Below are 17,343 nucleotides of genomic sequence, written 5' to 3'. Positions count from 1 at the left end.
GCTCATGGTCTGCTCATTTAGCAAAGCAGCAGTAGCAGAGAAGGAAGGCTCCCATGGGCCCAGTTTTGGTCTTGGGTTCCTCCCCAATCACAGACCAGCATCTTAAGGGAAACCCAAGTAGTACTTCCCACATTTCAAAACCCAACCCCCGCCTTCTTTTCCGGTTCCTACTAAGTGGCAGGCAAAAGATAAAATAAAAGCTTCTCAGGACCTGCAAGGATCCTATTCCTCCAAAGCAGCCCTTCTTGCTTCCCCATATGCCTCTCCTCAATCAGGAGATTTCTTCTCATCAGCAGATACCCCAGTCAGCTTCCTCTTTTTTAATACTCCTGCAGTGCTTATTACAGGATAGTGCTGCTCTTCTTCAGCCAGGTCTACTACCCCACCAACTCCCACACCTGCACTACCATTTCCAGGATCCAGACTGGGGCCCTTGCACATATCTCTGTCCTCTCTTCTTCATCTCTCAGTATCTCCAGGATCATGATTGGACCCCGAGGATGATATTCTCTTGTACCAAAATCTGACTTCTGCAGGAGTCTATTCAATTTTCTTCAGAAAATTTCCACCCTCCTTAGCCTTAGAGTGCTGCAAGCACAAACAAAAATGACTTTCAAGTCATACGCGAATCTTGTCAGGCACCTTCTATGGAGCTCATTATGTTTCTGGTGTATTAAATACTTCAAGACCTCCAACTTTCCAATTGGCAAAAACCTCAATCAGTGTCTACTGCTTCTAAATGCCTAGAACTCAAAAACAAGATGCAGAAGGCCCCTGGGCATGATTTACAACAGCTGCTGCACCATTCAATGGTCTCTGAATCAGTCATTAAAAAAGCTAAAATGTCCAAAACCCAATTCAGTGTTCCACCAAGGAAAGACTGCCTTCTCCTTGACTCTGTGCTTAAGAAAGTCTACCAGGGCACTATGACAGCATCCTAAATCATAGCCCACCAGCTCCAAATCCTTCATTTCCAGCATTCAGTTATCCAACAGCTCAAAAGTGCCTCCTGACACTGCAGCAGCTTTCCAGGTTGCCTTACAGGAATCCACATATTACTTCATCAAAATTAACTATGATGATGCTTGTGATCATCAGAAAAGCAGCTGTCACTATTACAATTCATCGCATAATGTAGCTCAAAGCTTTGGATCTCGGAGAGGACCTCCATGCACACTTAGCAGTTGTACCTTGCCTGGGAGACAGTCTCACAACTTAGAGGACTCTACAACTATCTGGGAGCTCTCAGTATACTCTTTTGACCAACCACAACAATATTATAGAAATCCTTCCTCTATGTCCTACTACAGACCCTATTACCACCAGTTTTTCTAGCAGTGCTACCCTCAATGACGATTCCTCCCTTATAATAGACCCAGTTATCATCATTTACAACCTACGACTTTCTGAGAAAAGCAACATCACAGGGATGGAAAACAGTCCTCCAGCAATCAAGTTCCTGCTCTCAAATCCACCTCAGGTTTTTAACATGTTACCAGTAGAAGGTTGGCTCAGTTATTTCCTTCCTGCCTGATAAGCCATCACAAAGGAGAGATGGATCCTGATTATTATCTCTCAAGGATATCGTCTCAAGTTTCTATCAAAGATCCAGGTATCCAAAATGCCTCAGTCTTCCCATACCCTTTATCACTACATCCTGCTTCTTGTAGCAGAGCTGATCTTTCTCATTCAAAACAACAAAATAGAGAGACCAGAATCATAATGTAGGCATCTATTCCTATACTAGATCTCCATTCACTCAATATCTGCCTCCGGTGAGAGCAAGTCAGAATGATCTTGCTCTTGTCAATACTTCCTCTTTTGAAACTCAACAACTGGATGGCATCTCAATCTTAAAGATGTGTACTGTATACCCATATCCCCATTCATTCCTCTCACTGGCATTTCCTTTACTTCAAGTTTCTAAATGATCACTACCAGTACAAGGTACTTTCCCTTGGCTTCTTGTCGGATTCAAGAGTCTTCACAAAGTACCTAGTGGTAGTAACAATGCACCTTTGCAAGCAAGGCTACTTCGTCTTCCTTTACCTCAACAACTGGCTTCTAGTGACCCATTCCAGGAATCGTCTACTTCTCACCATCCAGGTCACCTTGTCCACTCAACAATCTCTCGGCTTCTTCATCAGCTACAAGAAGCCTTGCTTGTGAACTCACATTCCCCTTCTGGGAATGACGATAGACAGATGCTGAGCCATTTAACCACCAATCAACAAAACAATACAGAAATCATTCGCGGTCATGAGAAACCTAAGGCAAGTTCGAATATTCTTCGAAAGAAAACAATTCCAGCTCATGGTCCAGTCCCTAGTCCTAGGTCTCCTTGACTACTGCAACATCCTTTATCTCCCCTGCCCCACAACAAGGATAAAACAACTACAAACAGTACAAAACACAGCCCTGAGACTAATCTATTCACTAAGAAAACATGACCACATCACCGAGGCATACCTTGACTCACACTGGCTCCCAATTCAAGCAAGAATACTATTTAAATTCTACTGTCTATTATTTAAATCCATAAATGATGACAGCCCAGCCTACTTGAACAACCACCTAATCCAAACTACCACAACCAGACACAGGAGAACCCAGACACTATTTTGGCTTTGGAGGACCCCAGACATGGACCTCTTCGCTCCACAAAAACATGCACAATACTGACAATTTTGTTTGCAACACCCAGCACATCAAGCCATTGCATGGGGTGTTTTTTTTCCCATTAGTTGACAATTCTTTGGCTACATTTCATTCTTTCAATGATAATTGTTATCTGCTATAGCACACAGCCACTCACTGTACTTCATAAATTAGACATTCTCTACGTGCATGATGATTTGATATTCTTCGGACCTCAGAGATGTAATGTAACTTAACTCACACCAGCGCACATCTTCATAGAATTGGTATATGAAATTGTCAAAAGACCTATGAAGATGTGCACCGGTGTGAATTAAGTTACCGCATTACTTCTCTGAGGAATGAAGAAAATCAAATCATCATGCTCGTAGAGAATGTCTAATTTTATGAAGTACAGTGAGTGTTTGTGTGATATAGTGGGTAACAATTTTCTATTAGTTGGACGCAAACCCTCCTGTATGCCTTTCCACCTTTTCTACTCATAGCCACCAAACTCCACCAAACATTCACCAAACTCATCCTGATTGCTCTGAAGTGGCCCAGACAAATATGGTACCCACTTTGATTAGACCTTCTTGATACTCCACCAATTCCTCTGGGGACCCACCACTCCCTCCTCACATAACAGAACAGGCAGATTTTTCACCCCAACCTACCCAGCATGGAGCCTCAATGCATGGAAATTGAACGGAGCATTCTTGCAAACATCTCGGTCTCCCAGACAGTGAGGACAGTTCTACTAGTTGCTAGACGGCCTACCACCAGAAGATCCCTTAAATTGAAATGGACTTGTTTCATCGGATGATCCCCCACCTACTCCTTGAACTTCCCCCTGTACCTTTGGTAGACGTTTTGAGCTGGAGAGAAGCACAGTCCCTCCAGTTCCAAGGCCCACACGTGGAAAATGATGAGTCTTCCCCTCCATGGTGCACCATGTGATGCACGGGGAGGAGACTAAGGCCCTGATTTGCTCAGATGCCCAAGGCCCCTCCCAAGGGGCATCTGAGACAATCAGGGCCTTAGGCTCCTCCCTCTGTATCCCATGTGATGCATGGGGAGAGGCCTAAGGTCCTGATTTGCTCAGATGTCAGACCTTAGACCCTTCCCTGTGCATCACATGGGATCCATAGGGAGGAGCCTAAGGCCCTGATTGGCTCAGATGTCTAAGGCCCCTCCCAATCAGGACCTTAGGCTTCTCCTCATGCATCACATGCTGCACCGGGGAGGGGAAGGCCCATCATTTACCACGTGCGGGCCTCAGCGTTGGAGGGACTGTGCTTCCCTCCAGCTCTCAACATCTATCAAAGGTACAGGGGGGGTGGGGTTTGGGGAGCATCCAATGGTAGGAGGGAGTGGGTATCCCTTCTGCCCTTTTTTTCGGGATAAAGGTAGGGGATGGTTGGGGGGGGTTCGGTGGTGTGGGGGTCCAAGACCGTGTGGGGGAAATGCACAGAGGTATTTGGCCAGGCAGGAGGGAGTATGCATCCCTACTTCCATTGGGGTGTCACGGTGCTGGTTTATGGGAGGCTTTCTTCTTTTTTTAATGTAGCAGATAGTGTGTGTATAACACACGCACAACCATCTGTGCCATTAAAAAAAAAAGAAACCTTAACAGCAGTGACAGGAGGCTGCTTCCCCTGTCACTGCTGTTAGGACTCTGCATATGTGTCAAATCGCTCACCGAGCGATTGATCTGTCGGGTTTGCATGCAAATGATTTGTACCTCTGTGCAAATCATTTGCATGCAAACTTGGTAGTGTATCGATCGGTCAGAGAATCGACCAACAGCGATCCAGTCAATATTACTGACTGACTTTATTGCAATTAGCCCATAGTACTTTAGCTAGGGAGAGCAGTGACTCACAGGATCAATCTAAGAATGTTGCCATCAAGTGTGGTTGCATTCCCCTACTGTCTTCAGAGGTAAGCAACTAAACTTTCTCCGCTTTCAATGGAATAGACAAAGGTGACGGAGAACAAAAATACCAGTTTAAATTCTTTTTGCACTTTAAAGAGCTGTCTGACCCAGGCCTTCTGTGTGTAGTTCATATATGGACTGTCAGAAGACCACCTGTGAGGTACAGCAGCAGCTACTGTTTTGTGTATGTGTTTACTTTTCTAGTTCTGTATAACAAAGTGTAAGCAAAAGAGCTATGCAGCTCTTTAAAACACACAAACATTAAATATTGGAAATTTTGTGGCTGTGATCTCTATACTTTACTTTTCAAGGCAGAGGTGGAGCCAAGTGGACTAATGTTAGAAGTAAAATATGTTTTAGTTATATGTTTAAGGACTCTGCCATTTGATAATAATAGCTTTTACCTGTGGAACATTCAGTGGAAAATATTCGCCAGTCTCTCAAGTCTTCCCCATCACTCATCCCTGTTTCCTACCCAGTTTGACCAGAGAACTTTCATACCTAAGCTTTTCCTCCCCTAGCCTGACCTGAGGATTCTCATCCTTAAACACTTTTCTGGCCTGACCTTCAGACCTCCATCCCCCAACCCATGGCATCCTCAATTTTTGGCCACTTGCCCCTTTGCCTCACCATGGCTAACTTATCCTGCTCTGTGCTGAGAACTCTCATTACAGGTAAGTATTACTACTACTACTATTAATTATTTCTATAGTGCTACCAGACATACGCAGTGCTGTACAGAGTCACAAATAAGAAAAAAGTCCCTGCTCGAAAGAGCTTACAATCTAAACAGCCAAGACAGACAAACAGGATGTCGTGGATACAGTTAAGGGGAATGCTTAATCAGCTGGCTGAGATGGTGAGCAGAGGAATAGGGTTAAGGATTGAAGGCTATATCAAAAAGATGGGTTTTCTGTCTGCTTTTAAACCAGGTAAGGGAAAGGGCTTGGCAGACAAATTCAGGTAATTTATTCCAGGCATAGGGGGCAACTAGATGAAAGGAACAAAGTCTGGAATTGGCAGTGGATGAGAAGGGTACAGCTAAGAGCAGCTTATCTGAAGAACTGAGTTCTCTGGGAGGTGTATAATGAGAGAGCAGAGATATTGAGGGGAAGCAGAATGAACACACTTGTAGGTCAGCAATAGGAGCTTGAACTGTATGCGAAGGCAGATAGAGAGCCAGTGAAATGACTTATGAAGAGGGGTGACATGAGCGTAGCGAGGTTGGTAGAAGATGAGTCATGCAACAGAGTTTTGCACAGATTGCAAGAGGGAAAGACAGGAGGCCAGTTAGAAGTAGACTGCAGTAATCTAAGTGTGAGGTTAAGAGAGCATGAACAAGGATCCAGGTAGTGTGCTCAGAAAAGAAGGGGTGAATTTTGGCGATACTGAAGAGATAGAAGTGACAGGTCTTAGCAGCTTGTTGAATGTGCATAGAAAATGAGAAGTCGGAATCAAAGACGACGCTAAGATTGCGAGCAGATGAATCTGGAACAATGACAGTATTTACCAAGATAGAGAAAGGAGGAGGAGCAGAGGGTTTAGGAGGAAAGAGGAGCAGCACAGTTTTGGATATATTTAGTTTCAGATGACAGCAGGACATCCAGGCAGCAATGTCGGCCAAACAGGTAAAGACTTTTTCTTGGACTTTAGGTGAAATTTCAGGTGTAGAGAGGTAGATCTTGGAGTTATCAGCATATAGGTGATACTGGAAGCCATGGGAGAAGATCAGGGCACCGAGAGAAAAGAGAAGAGATCCTAAGACAGATCCCTGGGGTACACCAACTGCTAGTGGGGTAGCATCAGAAGAGGACCCACCAACACATACACTAAAGTTGCATTGGGAGAGGTAGGAGGCAAACCAGGAGAGGACAGATTCATGGAATCCAAGTAAGGACAGCGTATCAAGAAGTAAGCTGTGATTAACAGTATCAAAGGCAGCAGACAGGTCAAGAAGGATGAGGATTGCTTAAAGGCCTTAGATCTGGCCATGAACAGGTCACTGCAGACTTTACTGAGGGCAGTCTCTGTGGAGTGTTGGGGGCAAAAGCCAGATCGAGAATCTGTTGAGTTGGCCTATTTTGACTTAGAATCATTTAGAATTTTGGTGCAGTCTCTTGTGCTTAGCCAGCTTGATTATTGCAATATTGTTTATCTAGGAATTTCTCAAAGAAATATGCAGTCACTGCGGATGGTCCAAAATGTGGCTGTTAGATTGATTTTTGGGTTGAAGAAGCATGTTCATTTCACACCATTTTACCGGAAATTACAGTGGAGGTGCGTGTGAAGTTTAAATTTGGTTGTTTTTTGTTTCAAAGTTCTGTTTGGACTTTCTCCCAAATACCTGATTGACCTCTTTACTTTTGCAAATAAGAAACATAGGAGAAATTCTCACCTGAACTTTGTCTTCCCGCCTGTTAAAGATTGTAAATTTTAAAAACATCATCATTATCTTTTGTCATATCAGGCAGCATTATGGGGCAAGGATTTGGAAAATCTAATCATGTCTTTGAGTTCTTATGAGAAATTTAGAAGAAATTTAAAGACATACTTGTTTCTTAAATATTTGGGTAATTAATTTCCATGTTTATAGACATTATACTTTAGTGATCTATTCTGTGAGTCTTTAACTTATGTAATTTTCAATTTATTCAATTGTATACACTATTATAAACTTTTGTTAACTGCATAGAACTTCACGGTCCTGCGGTATATAAGTTGATTTTTATGTTATGCTATGTTATGAAAGGAAGTCCAGGCAGCGATGGAAACAGCTTGCTCGAGTAGCTTCAAATTGTTAGCAGCAATGCCATTTGCAGCTAGATGCAACAGCACAGTCCACAGACAAGACGCTAGTGAAAGCTCTAAGTGTGGGAGTGTGGGTGTTTGTGGACCCTTCCTGCTTTTTCAACTATTGCCCAATCTCCCTCCTTCCTTTCTTATCCAAATTACTTGAACATGCCGTTCACCACTGTTTTGACTTTCTTTCATCTCAAGCTATTCTTGACTCACTTCAATCAGGCTTTCGCCCTCAAGGAAGCTGCCCTTGGTAAAGTCTCCAATGACCTTTTCCTGGCCAAATCCAAAGGCCTCTTTTTTTTTTTTTTCTTTTTTCTATCCCCATCTTTCTCGATCTATCTGATTAGACAAGATAGAGAGGGTAAGTTAGGTGGTGGGGTAGCACTTTATATCAAAGAGAACATTAAGACAACCAGGATCACAGATGTCAAGTATACTGGGGAATCCATCTGGGTAAACTTGGCCAGAGGTGGAGAAAAATGCCTATACCTTGGTGTGGTATACAGACCTCCGAGACAATCGGAGGAAAAGGACGCAGAATTAATTGAAGACATTGAGAACATCACCTTACGGGGGAGGCTGTTCTATTAGGAGACTTCAACATGCCTGATGTAGACTGGAACACACTATCAGCGACAACCTGTGACAGCAGGAGGATATTAACGTCCATGAAGGGAGTACGGCTCAAACAAATGGTACTAGGGCCCAGGCCATCCTGGACCTGGTACTTACGAATGGGGAAAGCGTCTCGGACGTCTCGGTGGGAGAGACGCTAGCCACCAATGACCATAACATGGTATGGTTTAACCTTAAGAAAGGCTTCCCTAGATCACAAACAAAAACAAAGGTACTCAATTTCAGGGGCACTGACTTCGCACGCATGGGAGATTTCGTCTACCAGACACTGCAGGTTCAAGAAGTAACTGATAATGTGGAAGCTATGTGGTCAACCTTGAAATCGACCCTTCATGAGGCAACTATCCGCTACATAAAATCGGTAACCAAACAACAAAGAAAAAGGAAACCCCAATGGTTCACAGATGAGGTATCATACCTCGTCAAGAAGAAGAAAAGAGCATTTCTATCATACAAACACATGGGGGAAAAAGAAGCAAACATTGAATACAGGACAAAGTCTGCAGCGGTCAAAACAGCAGTCAGGGAGGCCAAACTTCGTATGGAAGAAACTCTAGCGAAGAACATCAAGAAAGGGGACAAATCCTTCTTCAGCTACATTAGCGACAGGAAAAAGAACACAAACGCGATAGTACGCCTTAGAACGCCAGACGGGAATTATGTGGAAACTGACTCCGATAAAGCCAAACTACTGAATGATTACTTCTGTTCAGTCTTTACCTGCGAGGCACCAGGGCCTCGGCTGGATGCAAAGCAAAACATGGATGACCCATTTCAGAAGTTTGAGTTCACACCAGCTGATGTTTACAAAGAACTGTCAAGACTCAAGGTGAACAAAGCCATGGGACCGGACAATCTGCACCCAAGAGTGCTCAGAGAGCTATGCGATGTTTTGGCGGAACCGTTAGCCATGCTCTTCAATCTCTCCCTAAGTACGGGGAGAGTCCCCCTGGACTGGAAAACTGCCAATGTTGTTCCTCTGAACAAAAAGGGTTGCAGAGCGGAGGCTGCGAATTACAGACCAGTAAGTCTCACATCAATAGTGTGTAAACTCATGGAAACTCTACTTAAAGGAAAATTAGACACGATATTGGATGAGGGGAATATGAGGGATCCCTATCAACATGGATTCACTAGGGGCAGGTCATGCCAATCCAATCTTATCAGCTTCTTTGACTGGGTGACAGGAAAGCTAGACTCGGGAGAGTCTCTGGACATAGTGTACTTGGATTTCAGTAAAGCGTTTGACAGTGTCCCACACCGTAGACTATTAAACAAGATGAAATCGATGGGGTTAGGTGAGAAACTAACGGCATGGGTCAATGATTGGCTGAGTGGAAGACTTCAGAGGGTGGTGGTCAATGGCACCCTCTCTAAGACATCGGAGGTGACTAGTGGAGTGCCGCAGGGCTCAGTCCTGGGACTATCCCTTTTTAATATATTCATAAGGGACTTGACCTGAGGGCTTCAGGGAAAAGTAGCGCTGTTTGCCGACGACGCCAAACTGTGTAATATAGTAGGTGAAAGCGATCTCATGGATGGTATGGCGCAGGATCTGATCAAGTTGGAAAACTGGTCCTCAACATGGCAGCTGGGCTTCAACGCAAAGAAGTGTAAGGTGATGCATCTCGGCAGCAGAAATCCATGCAAAACATACACCTTGAATGGAGAAACACTAGCTACAACCTCAGAAGAACAGGACTTGGGAGTAATCATCAGTGCAGACATGAAGGCTGCCAAACAAGTAGAGAAGGCCTCATCCAAGGCAAGGCGGATGATGGGATGTATCAATAGAAGCTTCGTCAGCCGTAAACCTTAAGTCATAATGCCACTGTACAGAACCATGGTGAGACCTCATCTGGAGTACTGTGTGCAATTCATACGAGGAAAGACTGGACAAGTTGCAGCTCTACTCTCTGGAGGAGCGCAGGGAGAGGGGTGACATGATTGAGACATTTAAGTACGTCACAGGTCGTGTCGAGGTGGAAAACGATATATTCTTTCCTAAGGGACCTTCAGTCACAAGAGGGCACCCACTCAAACTCAGGAGGGAGATTTGGTGGTGACACCAGGAAGTATTTCTTTACAGAAAGGGTGGAGGATCACTGGAACAAACTACCGGTGCAGGTGATCAAGGCCACTAGCGTGCTCGACTTTAAGAATAAATGGGACATCCATTGGGATCTCTAGTGGGTCGAGCAGCACTCTGACTTAATGGGGTGGGACAGTAGAGTGGGCAGACTTGATGGGCTATAGCCCTTTTCTGCTGTCATCTTTCTATGTTTCTATGTTTCTATCTGCTGCTTTTGACACTATTCACCACCACCTACTTCTTGATACACTGTCCTCACTTGAATTTCAGAGTTTTCTTCTTATCTCAACCGTCGCACTTTTAGAGTATGCAATGGTGGATCCTCTTCCTCTACTACCCACTATCAGTTGGTGTACCTCAAGGCTCTGTGTTGGGACCTCTTCCTTTTTCCATCTATGCTCATTTTTTAGGTGCTCTGATCTCTTCCCATGGTTTTCAGTATCACCTGTATGCTGATGACTCCCAGATCTACTTCTCTATGCCAGAAATTTCAACAAGAATCCAGGACCAAGTTTCAGCATACCTGTCTGATATTGCTGCATGGATGTCTCACTGCTATTTAAAATTGAACATGGCCAAGACTGAGCTTCTTATCTTTCCATCTAAACCTTCCTTTCCTCTTTCCCCATTCTCTGTTTCAGTGGATAACACTCTCATCCTCCGTATCTTGTTAGCTTGCAGTTTCAGAGTCATCTTTAACTCCTCTCTCTGTGCATAGATCCAACAGACTGCTAAAGCCTGTTGTTTCTTTTTGTATAATATCAAAATCCGACTTTTCCTTTCTGAGCACATTACCAAAACCCGTATCCACACTCATCACCTCTTGTCTAGATTACTTCAACTTTCTTCTCTCAATTCTTCCACTAAACCATCTCTCTTCCCTTCAATCAGTTAAAAATTTTGCTGCATGTCTTATTAACCCTCTCCTCAAGTCACTTTATTGGCTCCCTATCCATTTCTGTATACAGTTCAAACTCCTCTTATTGACTTACAAGTGCATTTACTCTGTAGCTTCTCGGTATCTCTCTTCTCTTATCTCTCCTTATACTCCTCCCCAGGAACTCCATTCATTCAGGAACTCTTATCTGTACCCTTCTCCTCTGTTGCCAACTCCAGACTCCGTCCATTGTATCTTGCTTCACTATATACCTGGAACAGACTGCCTGAGTCAGTACATCAAGCTCCATCTCTGGCAGTATTCAATTGTAGGCTAAAAGTCCACTTTTTCAAGGCTGTTTTTAACTCCCAACTACCACTCAATTGTAAAGTACCCATGTTTGTATTATCATTCCCTCTCTGAGAAATTTCCTAACCCTTGTTTGTCTGTTTTAATTAGATTATAAGCTCTAGAAGGGGAATCCAAGATAGCATCTGAATGGACATGTTCAGCAACGCACCATGCTATTGTGATTTGCTTGAATCATTTTGTCTTTGTGGCTGTTTTCTACCTTTAATTATGGCTCTGAAGTATAAGGGCAAGATTAGGAGTTATCCCTCCAAGCCTCCAGTCTTGCCGAAGGTTAAACAACTATCGCTGATTACAATGTTCATTTATCCCGTGGTGTCAGGGCAAGCAGCATCTATTGAGCCACTGAGTGAAGAGGTGTTGATTCAGCAGCTGCTCGAGGTTTCATTAAGCCCGATAGCCTGAAGAACTTCACCTCCACTGAGTTCTAGGTTGGTCTTGATGCAGGGCATACAATTGAATGCTGATGAGCAGATCAGTTTGTTGCCACTCAGAGTGGGTAAAGGGTCTTCCTCGCCTACACAGACATCAGAACCTAAGAGGAATAGTGCCGGAACAGTACTGAATGGTGTGGAGGTGACTAATGGATTTCCTAAAGAAGATCATCAAGCTAGTTCAAGATATGCCTAGAGTGGTAAGAGCTGTATCTCCTCAGTTGATTAAAGCCCCTGTTAAGTTTGTCTCTTTGACTCAAAGAATGCATGGACTGGAACACCGATTAAACCAGCAACAAGATCTGATTGGACCAAATAGTGCAAGACTTTAGGATATTAAACTTGAGATTTGTTAATTTTCCTAAAGTCCCCTATGAAATGCCTAGAGACACTTTGAAAAGTATTTTGGTGAGATTTTGAAAATCCCCAAGGAAGCATTTCCTCCTTATAGGTAAATGCTATTTTGTGTCTTCAAAAGCTCAGCAAGATAATGGGCATCAACTGGTAGAAGCTTTTGAAACTAGACTGGATATACCAACTATTTTGGAGAAGAAGTGGTGGTTACCTTAGTATTTGGGCAAGATAAAGAGTGAATATTGAACTTTAAGAATCATTCAGTACAATTTCTGGGACACACAATCTGGATCTTTCTAGATTTGTGTAAATCTGCACAAGATAGGAGGAAAACATTTTTTTAGTGTAGCCCAAATCTTTGGGCATGCAAGTTATAGTATGGTTTCCTTGTAAATGTGGTATGTATAAATCTCAAAAATATGTGGTTTTTGAACCATTACAATTTACCACTTTTTTTTTTTTTTTAAGAAGCTACTTTCTCAAAGCAATCCATCACCATCTGGAGAAACACCTGGGGTATATTGACTTGATTGAAAGATTAGGTTAATACTGGTTATGAAAATGCTTTAGATGTTTGGCCAATGGGACAGGTAGTTTTCCTATAATTACTATAGAAACATGATGTCAGATAAAGGCCAAATGGCCCATCCACCTCTTTGAGAGTGTTTTCAACTCCTTATACTTTTCACCTTGGGTTCTGCTTGTCAGCTTAACAGAACATAGCTCTCATTAAAATAAAACAGCACCTTTAAAAAAGTCAATTTGTAATTTAAAATATATAGAACTGTCAAACTACCAATTAAGAAGAGGCAGCTTCCTAAAATAATCAGGTCATCTGTATGCATCTAAAACTACCATACTAACAGCTAAACAAATTCTTCAATACAAGTCTCTGTGGATCAATGGTGGCTTCTAGAGACTTCTAGGCAGTCCTCCTAGTCATTCAAATTTTTTCAGCTTCTCTCTGTCTCTGAACCCAAGCTCACAACAAAGGGGAAGTGGATAGGAGGAAGAGTTGCATGCTTCAAGGTCAAGGCATTTCTCAGAAGATGAAGAGAATGCATTTGAAAATGCCCACCACCTTAACCCTTTCAGGACCATAAGGATCGTAGGCCAATTTTTGTGGTTTTGATGACATTTTTATGGTAAAAAGGGCTTGCAGATGCCAAAAAATTGATTTTTTTTGTGAAATATCATTTTTTTAAAAAAAATCACACTTCTGGCTTATGGACAGTGTGGCAAGTGAATCTTCTCGTCAATCTGGCAACGACGCTAATGAATGAATGTCGGAACCAGTTTGTTTACATAAAGGCAGTATCATATGGAATCCGTACATATCAAATTTAGAACTGTAGACTATCCCAATCAAAATTTATAGGATTTTAAAGTTATGGGACAAATATGTCCCTTGGTCCTGAAAGGGCTACGGATAACCCCCTTGCCCCCACCCATGCACCTCCCCCTGTGTATGACTCCTTGTAATTACAAGTTAAGGGCCCCTTTTATCAAGCTGCGCTAGAGGTTTTTAACACGAGCCAGCACGGTAAATGTTCTGATACTCATAGAATTCCTATAAGTGTTGAAGCATTTACCGGCCCGTGCAAAAAACCTCTAGCACAGCTTGATAAAGGAGGTGGGGGGGGAGATAAAGGAGTTGCACACTAAAGTTATAGAATACTGTTTAGTGCCCAACTATCACTTGTGTGCATAATTGTAAGAATCACATAAGTGTAAGTATTCTATAACTTATGTGTAGTTGGCACCTACATTTACACACCAAGTTATATAGAATGAGGGGAAAATTGTCTATAGAGTCATTGTATCTTTAGTTATAAGAGAGCACCAGTGAAATGTCTTGCTTTAGACAATCTGGAATAAAGTCTCAAAACGGCGCTGTTAGGCGGCAGTAGGCACCCTACAGCTGCCTAACTTAATTGGTTCAATCAACTGCACCGATTAAAAACCAACTAAAATGGAGGCACCTCCAAAAAATGATGTCTTTGTCCCAACTAAAGAGGCTCCTTAGGGCACCTACAGCCACTGTAAATGTGGTTCTCTTTTCTTTTTTTTTTTTCAATATAAATTTTTATTACTGTGTTATGTTCAGTAACATAATGAAAACCATTACAACAATGACCACAATAGAACATGCAAAATAAAGCCTTCTGCATTGGTTCTTCATGAAGGCTTTAAAGAAAAGAACAAAGAACAGAAAAACTAAACATCCCATCCCATGCCCCCTCTCCCCTCCCCAGAGAGCTCCAGCATCAAGAATTAAAGAGAACACTATGGGCTCAAGGAGACAACCCATCCCATTCAAGTGACCAAATTTCCTTGTACTGTCTCCATAGTCTAGGTGAGCCTCATTTAGAATCCAGATATTCCATTTTTAACATTAGAAACATCTCATTTCTCCATAATGTGAGAGTAGGAGTGTCAGATTGTCTCCACTGTAGACTGTGGTTAATGTTGGAAGTTGCCTTAGGGGTCCTTTAGGCGCCTTTGTAGATGCGATTCTCATAGAAGATAGGTACCGGAAATGAAGGCGTTTAAAACCTTGGCCTACATTTCCTGTGCCTACCTTCCACATGGCCATGATTCTCCAAATGTCATGTTGCCTGATTGACATGCCATTGGTGGCTGTTTTGTAGGCGGCTACCAATAAACGGCACCATTTGCAGAATCCAGCCCTCTGTGTATATAAATTGCTAAAAATCAGTTGAATTAAGCATCAATATTTAATGCTATACTTACATTTCTATTTTGGTATATTTGTATATTAATAGGAGTTTGAAAAGCAAAATGCAAAAAAAGAAGAAGCTATGAAGAAGCTGCAAAACCAAATTGCTGATGAAACAAACAGGGTTAGTGTACTACTCTTCCAAAACCTCTTTGCAGCACCATATCTTCTTATTCCAAATCATGATGAATGTCATGTTGTAAAGAGTAGTAATATTCAACATAATCTCACTATAATATATATATATATATATATATATATATATATATATATATACCGTATTTGCCGGCGTATAAGACGACTGGGCGTATAAGACGACCCCTCAACTTTTACAGTTAAAATATAGAGTTTGTTATATACTCGCCGTATAAGACTACCCCTTCTTCTGCACAACAAATAAAACTTAAAAGAACATCAGAATTTATTTCAACAATTTTAATTCAAATGTTTATGACATGCAGGTACTTAGCAGGAAAACTGTTACAAGGCTGTATATCATCAAACATGTACGGTAAACATTAAACTTAATTCACTAAAGCTGAATAGAACAATAAACCCATGGGAGCTGCCATGCTATTTGTTTTCTAAACTGTTAACCAAACTGAAATTGTCAATGATAGAAGGAAGATAACACATAGAGGGAGAGAGCAAGTGCCGGGCAAGTCCCTAGCAAGTTTGCTGGCATGACAGTTTCCCTTTAAAAGCCTTCAAAAGCCTCCTATTCGTCATCTGATTCTAAAAGTAAATCAATGACATCTTGTGGTACAGTTGCAAGGCAGTCATCATATGGATCTGGTAATTCCGTATCAGATGGTGTGGCCTCAACTTCCTCTTCATCGTTCCACAAGTAGTCGTCCTCCATACCATCTAATGAATTTGATATGCCACACTTCTTGAAAGACTTGATTACTGTTTGTGCATCAATGTCATTCCAGGCTTTTATGACAAATTGGCACAAAACGTTCAACTGTGGAGCACGCATGTTTCCTCCTTTTGTGTAAGACTTTTCGCCGCTAACCATCCATTCATTCCACTGTTCTCGAATGCGATCTTTAAACGGCTTGTTTAGGCACACATCCAGTGGCTGAACCAATGATGTCAATCCTGCAGGAATAACTGCCACATCTGTCTTTAGTCTTGCAAGCCTTTCCTTGGTGGTGGGAGTTAAATGAGCCCTGAACATATCCCACACAAGTAGACTTCGCTTTGCAATTAGACCACTTGGTCGTCTGCTCCATACATTATCCAGCCATAGTTTTACACCCTCTTCATCCATCCAGCCTTTTTCATTCACATGTACAAAACAACCAGCAGGGAACTTGAGTTTTGGCATTGTTTTCCTTTTAAAAATAATCATTGGTTTCAGTTTGTTGCCATCAGCTGTGCATGCTAGTACCACTGTAAAACTGGACTTCTCATGTCCTGTTGTTTTAATCAAAATAGTTTTCACCTTTTTGATGGACAGTTTTATTTCCAATCATATCAAAATTCATTGGAGTTTCATCCATATTTCCAATACTACTTAATGCGCAGCCATGTTTAGTGCGCAGTTTTATTATGTAGCGATGGAAACTCTCTACTTTGTTATCCAGATCTGCAGGTAATTTTTGGGCAATTTTTGTCTTCTGCCTTAGTACCATATTATGCCTTGCCATGAATCTACTACACCAGGATATAGTGGCCTTAAAATTGTTGCTGTGATCTGGGTTAGATTTGGCCCACTGAAGTGCAAACAATCGTATTTTGTTTCGTGTCACTACATTACCGTTTTGGCGATGCTCATTCACCATGTCTGCCACATGTTTCTCAAGTTCTGGCCAGTGTGCGGTGCCTCTTCTTAATGCACACTTACCCCTTGGCATACTCTTCAATGCTTTTTCATTTGATTTCCAGTCCCGAACCATCTTTTCAGTTACTCCATAATGTCTTGCAGCAGCACAATTATTATGTTCCATGGCAAAGTTTACAACTTTAAGTTTAAAACTTGCTTCATATTTATTTCTTTTTGCTGGGGCCATAATAGAGTTGATAGGGGTTTGACTGCTGGACATTTTCTATACTGTACTGTACAATGGTGAAGTACCGTACTGTGGTTGGCTGTATACAAACCTGATTTGATTGGTGCCCTCCCTGTCCCATCCCTTTCCCTCCTCCCCTACCAACAGCATCTCTCCTTCTAACTCCCTTCAAGTCCAGTAACAGATCTCCCTTTTCCAGCACCTTCCCTGCCTCCTACAGTGGCTTCCTCCCCTTCCAGCAGCTCTCCGTACTTGCCTGCAGGAAGTTGCCGGTAAATCACTGCCCTGGCAAATTGGAGAGCTGGTGGGAGGGGAGACAGCCACTGTGAAGGCTCCCCAGGATCTTGTTTGCACACGCTGACCATCTCACCTGAATCTGCAGCTCTCTCCGGTCTAATCGCAACTTCCCCGCGGTCCTCTTCAGCAACTTGTTTCAACTTCCTGTTTC

General features: G+C 42.5%; 1 protein-coding gene across 2 annotated transcripts in view; it reads left to right on the top strand.

Annotated features, from left to right (window-relative positions):
• CCDC18 (coiled-coil domain containing 18) overlaps positions 1-17,343 on the top strand; it is a 282,822-nt gene that overhangs the window by 126,368 nt on the left and 139,111 nt on the right. For both annotated transcript variants that reach the window (XM_033915992.1, XM_033915991.1), the window contains one exon: positions 14,924-15,001. In XM_033915992.1, the coding sequence (XP_033771883.1) occupies positions 14,924-15,001 (78 nt within the window). The remainder of the gene's footprint in view (positions 1-14,923; positions 15,002-17,343) is intronic.

This window comes from Geotrypetes seraphini, chromosome 12 (assembly GCF_902459505.1).
Source record: "Geotrypetes seraphini chromosome 12, aGeoSer1.1, whole genome shotgun sequence".
NCBI lineage: Eukaryota > Metazoa > Chordata > Amphibia > Gymnophiona > Dermophiidae > Geotrypetes > Geotrypetes seraphini.
This window is presented reverse-complemented; position numbering and strand designations above follow the sequence as displayed.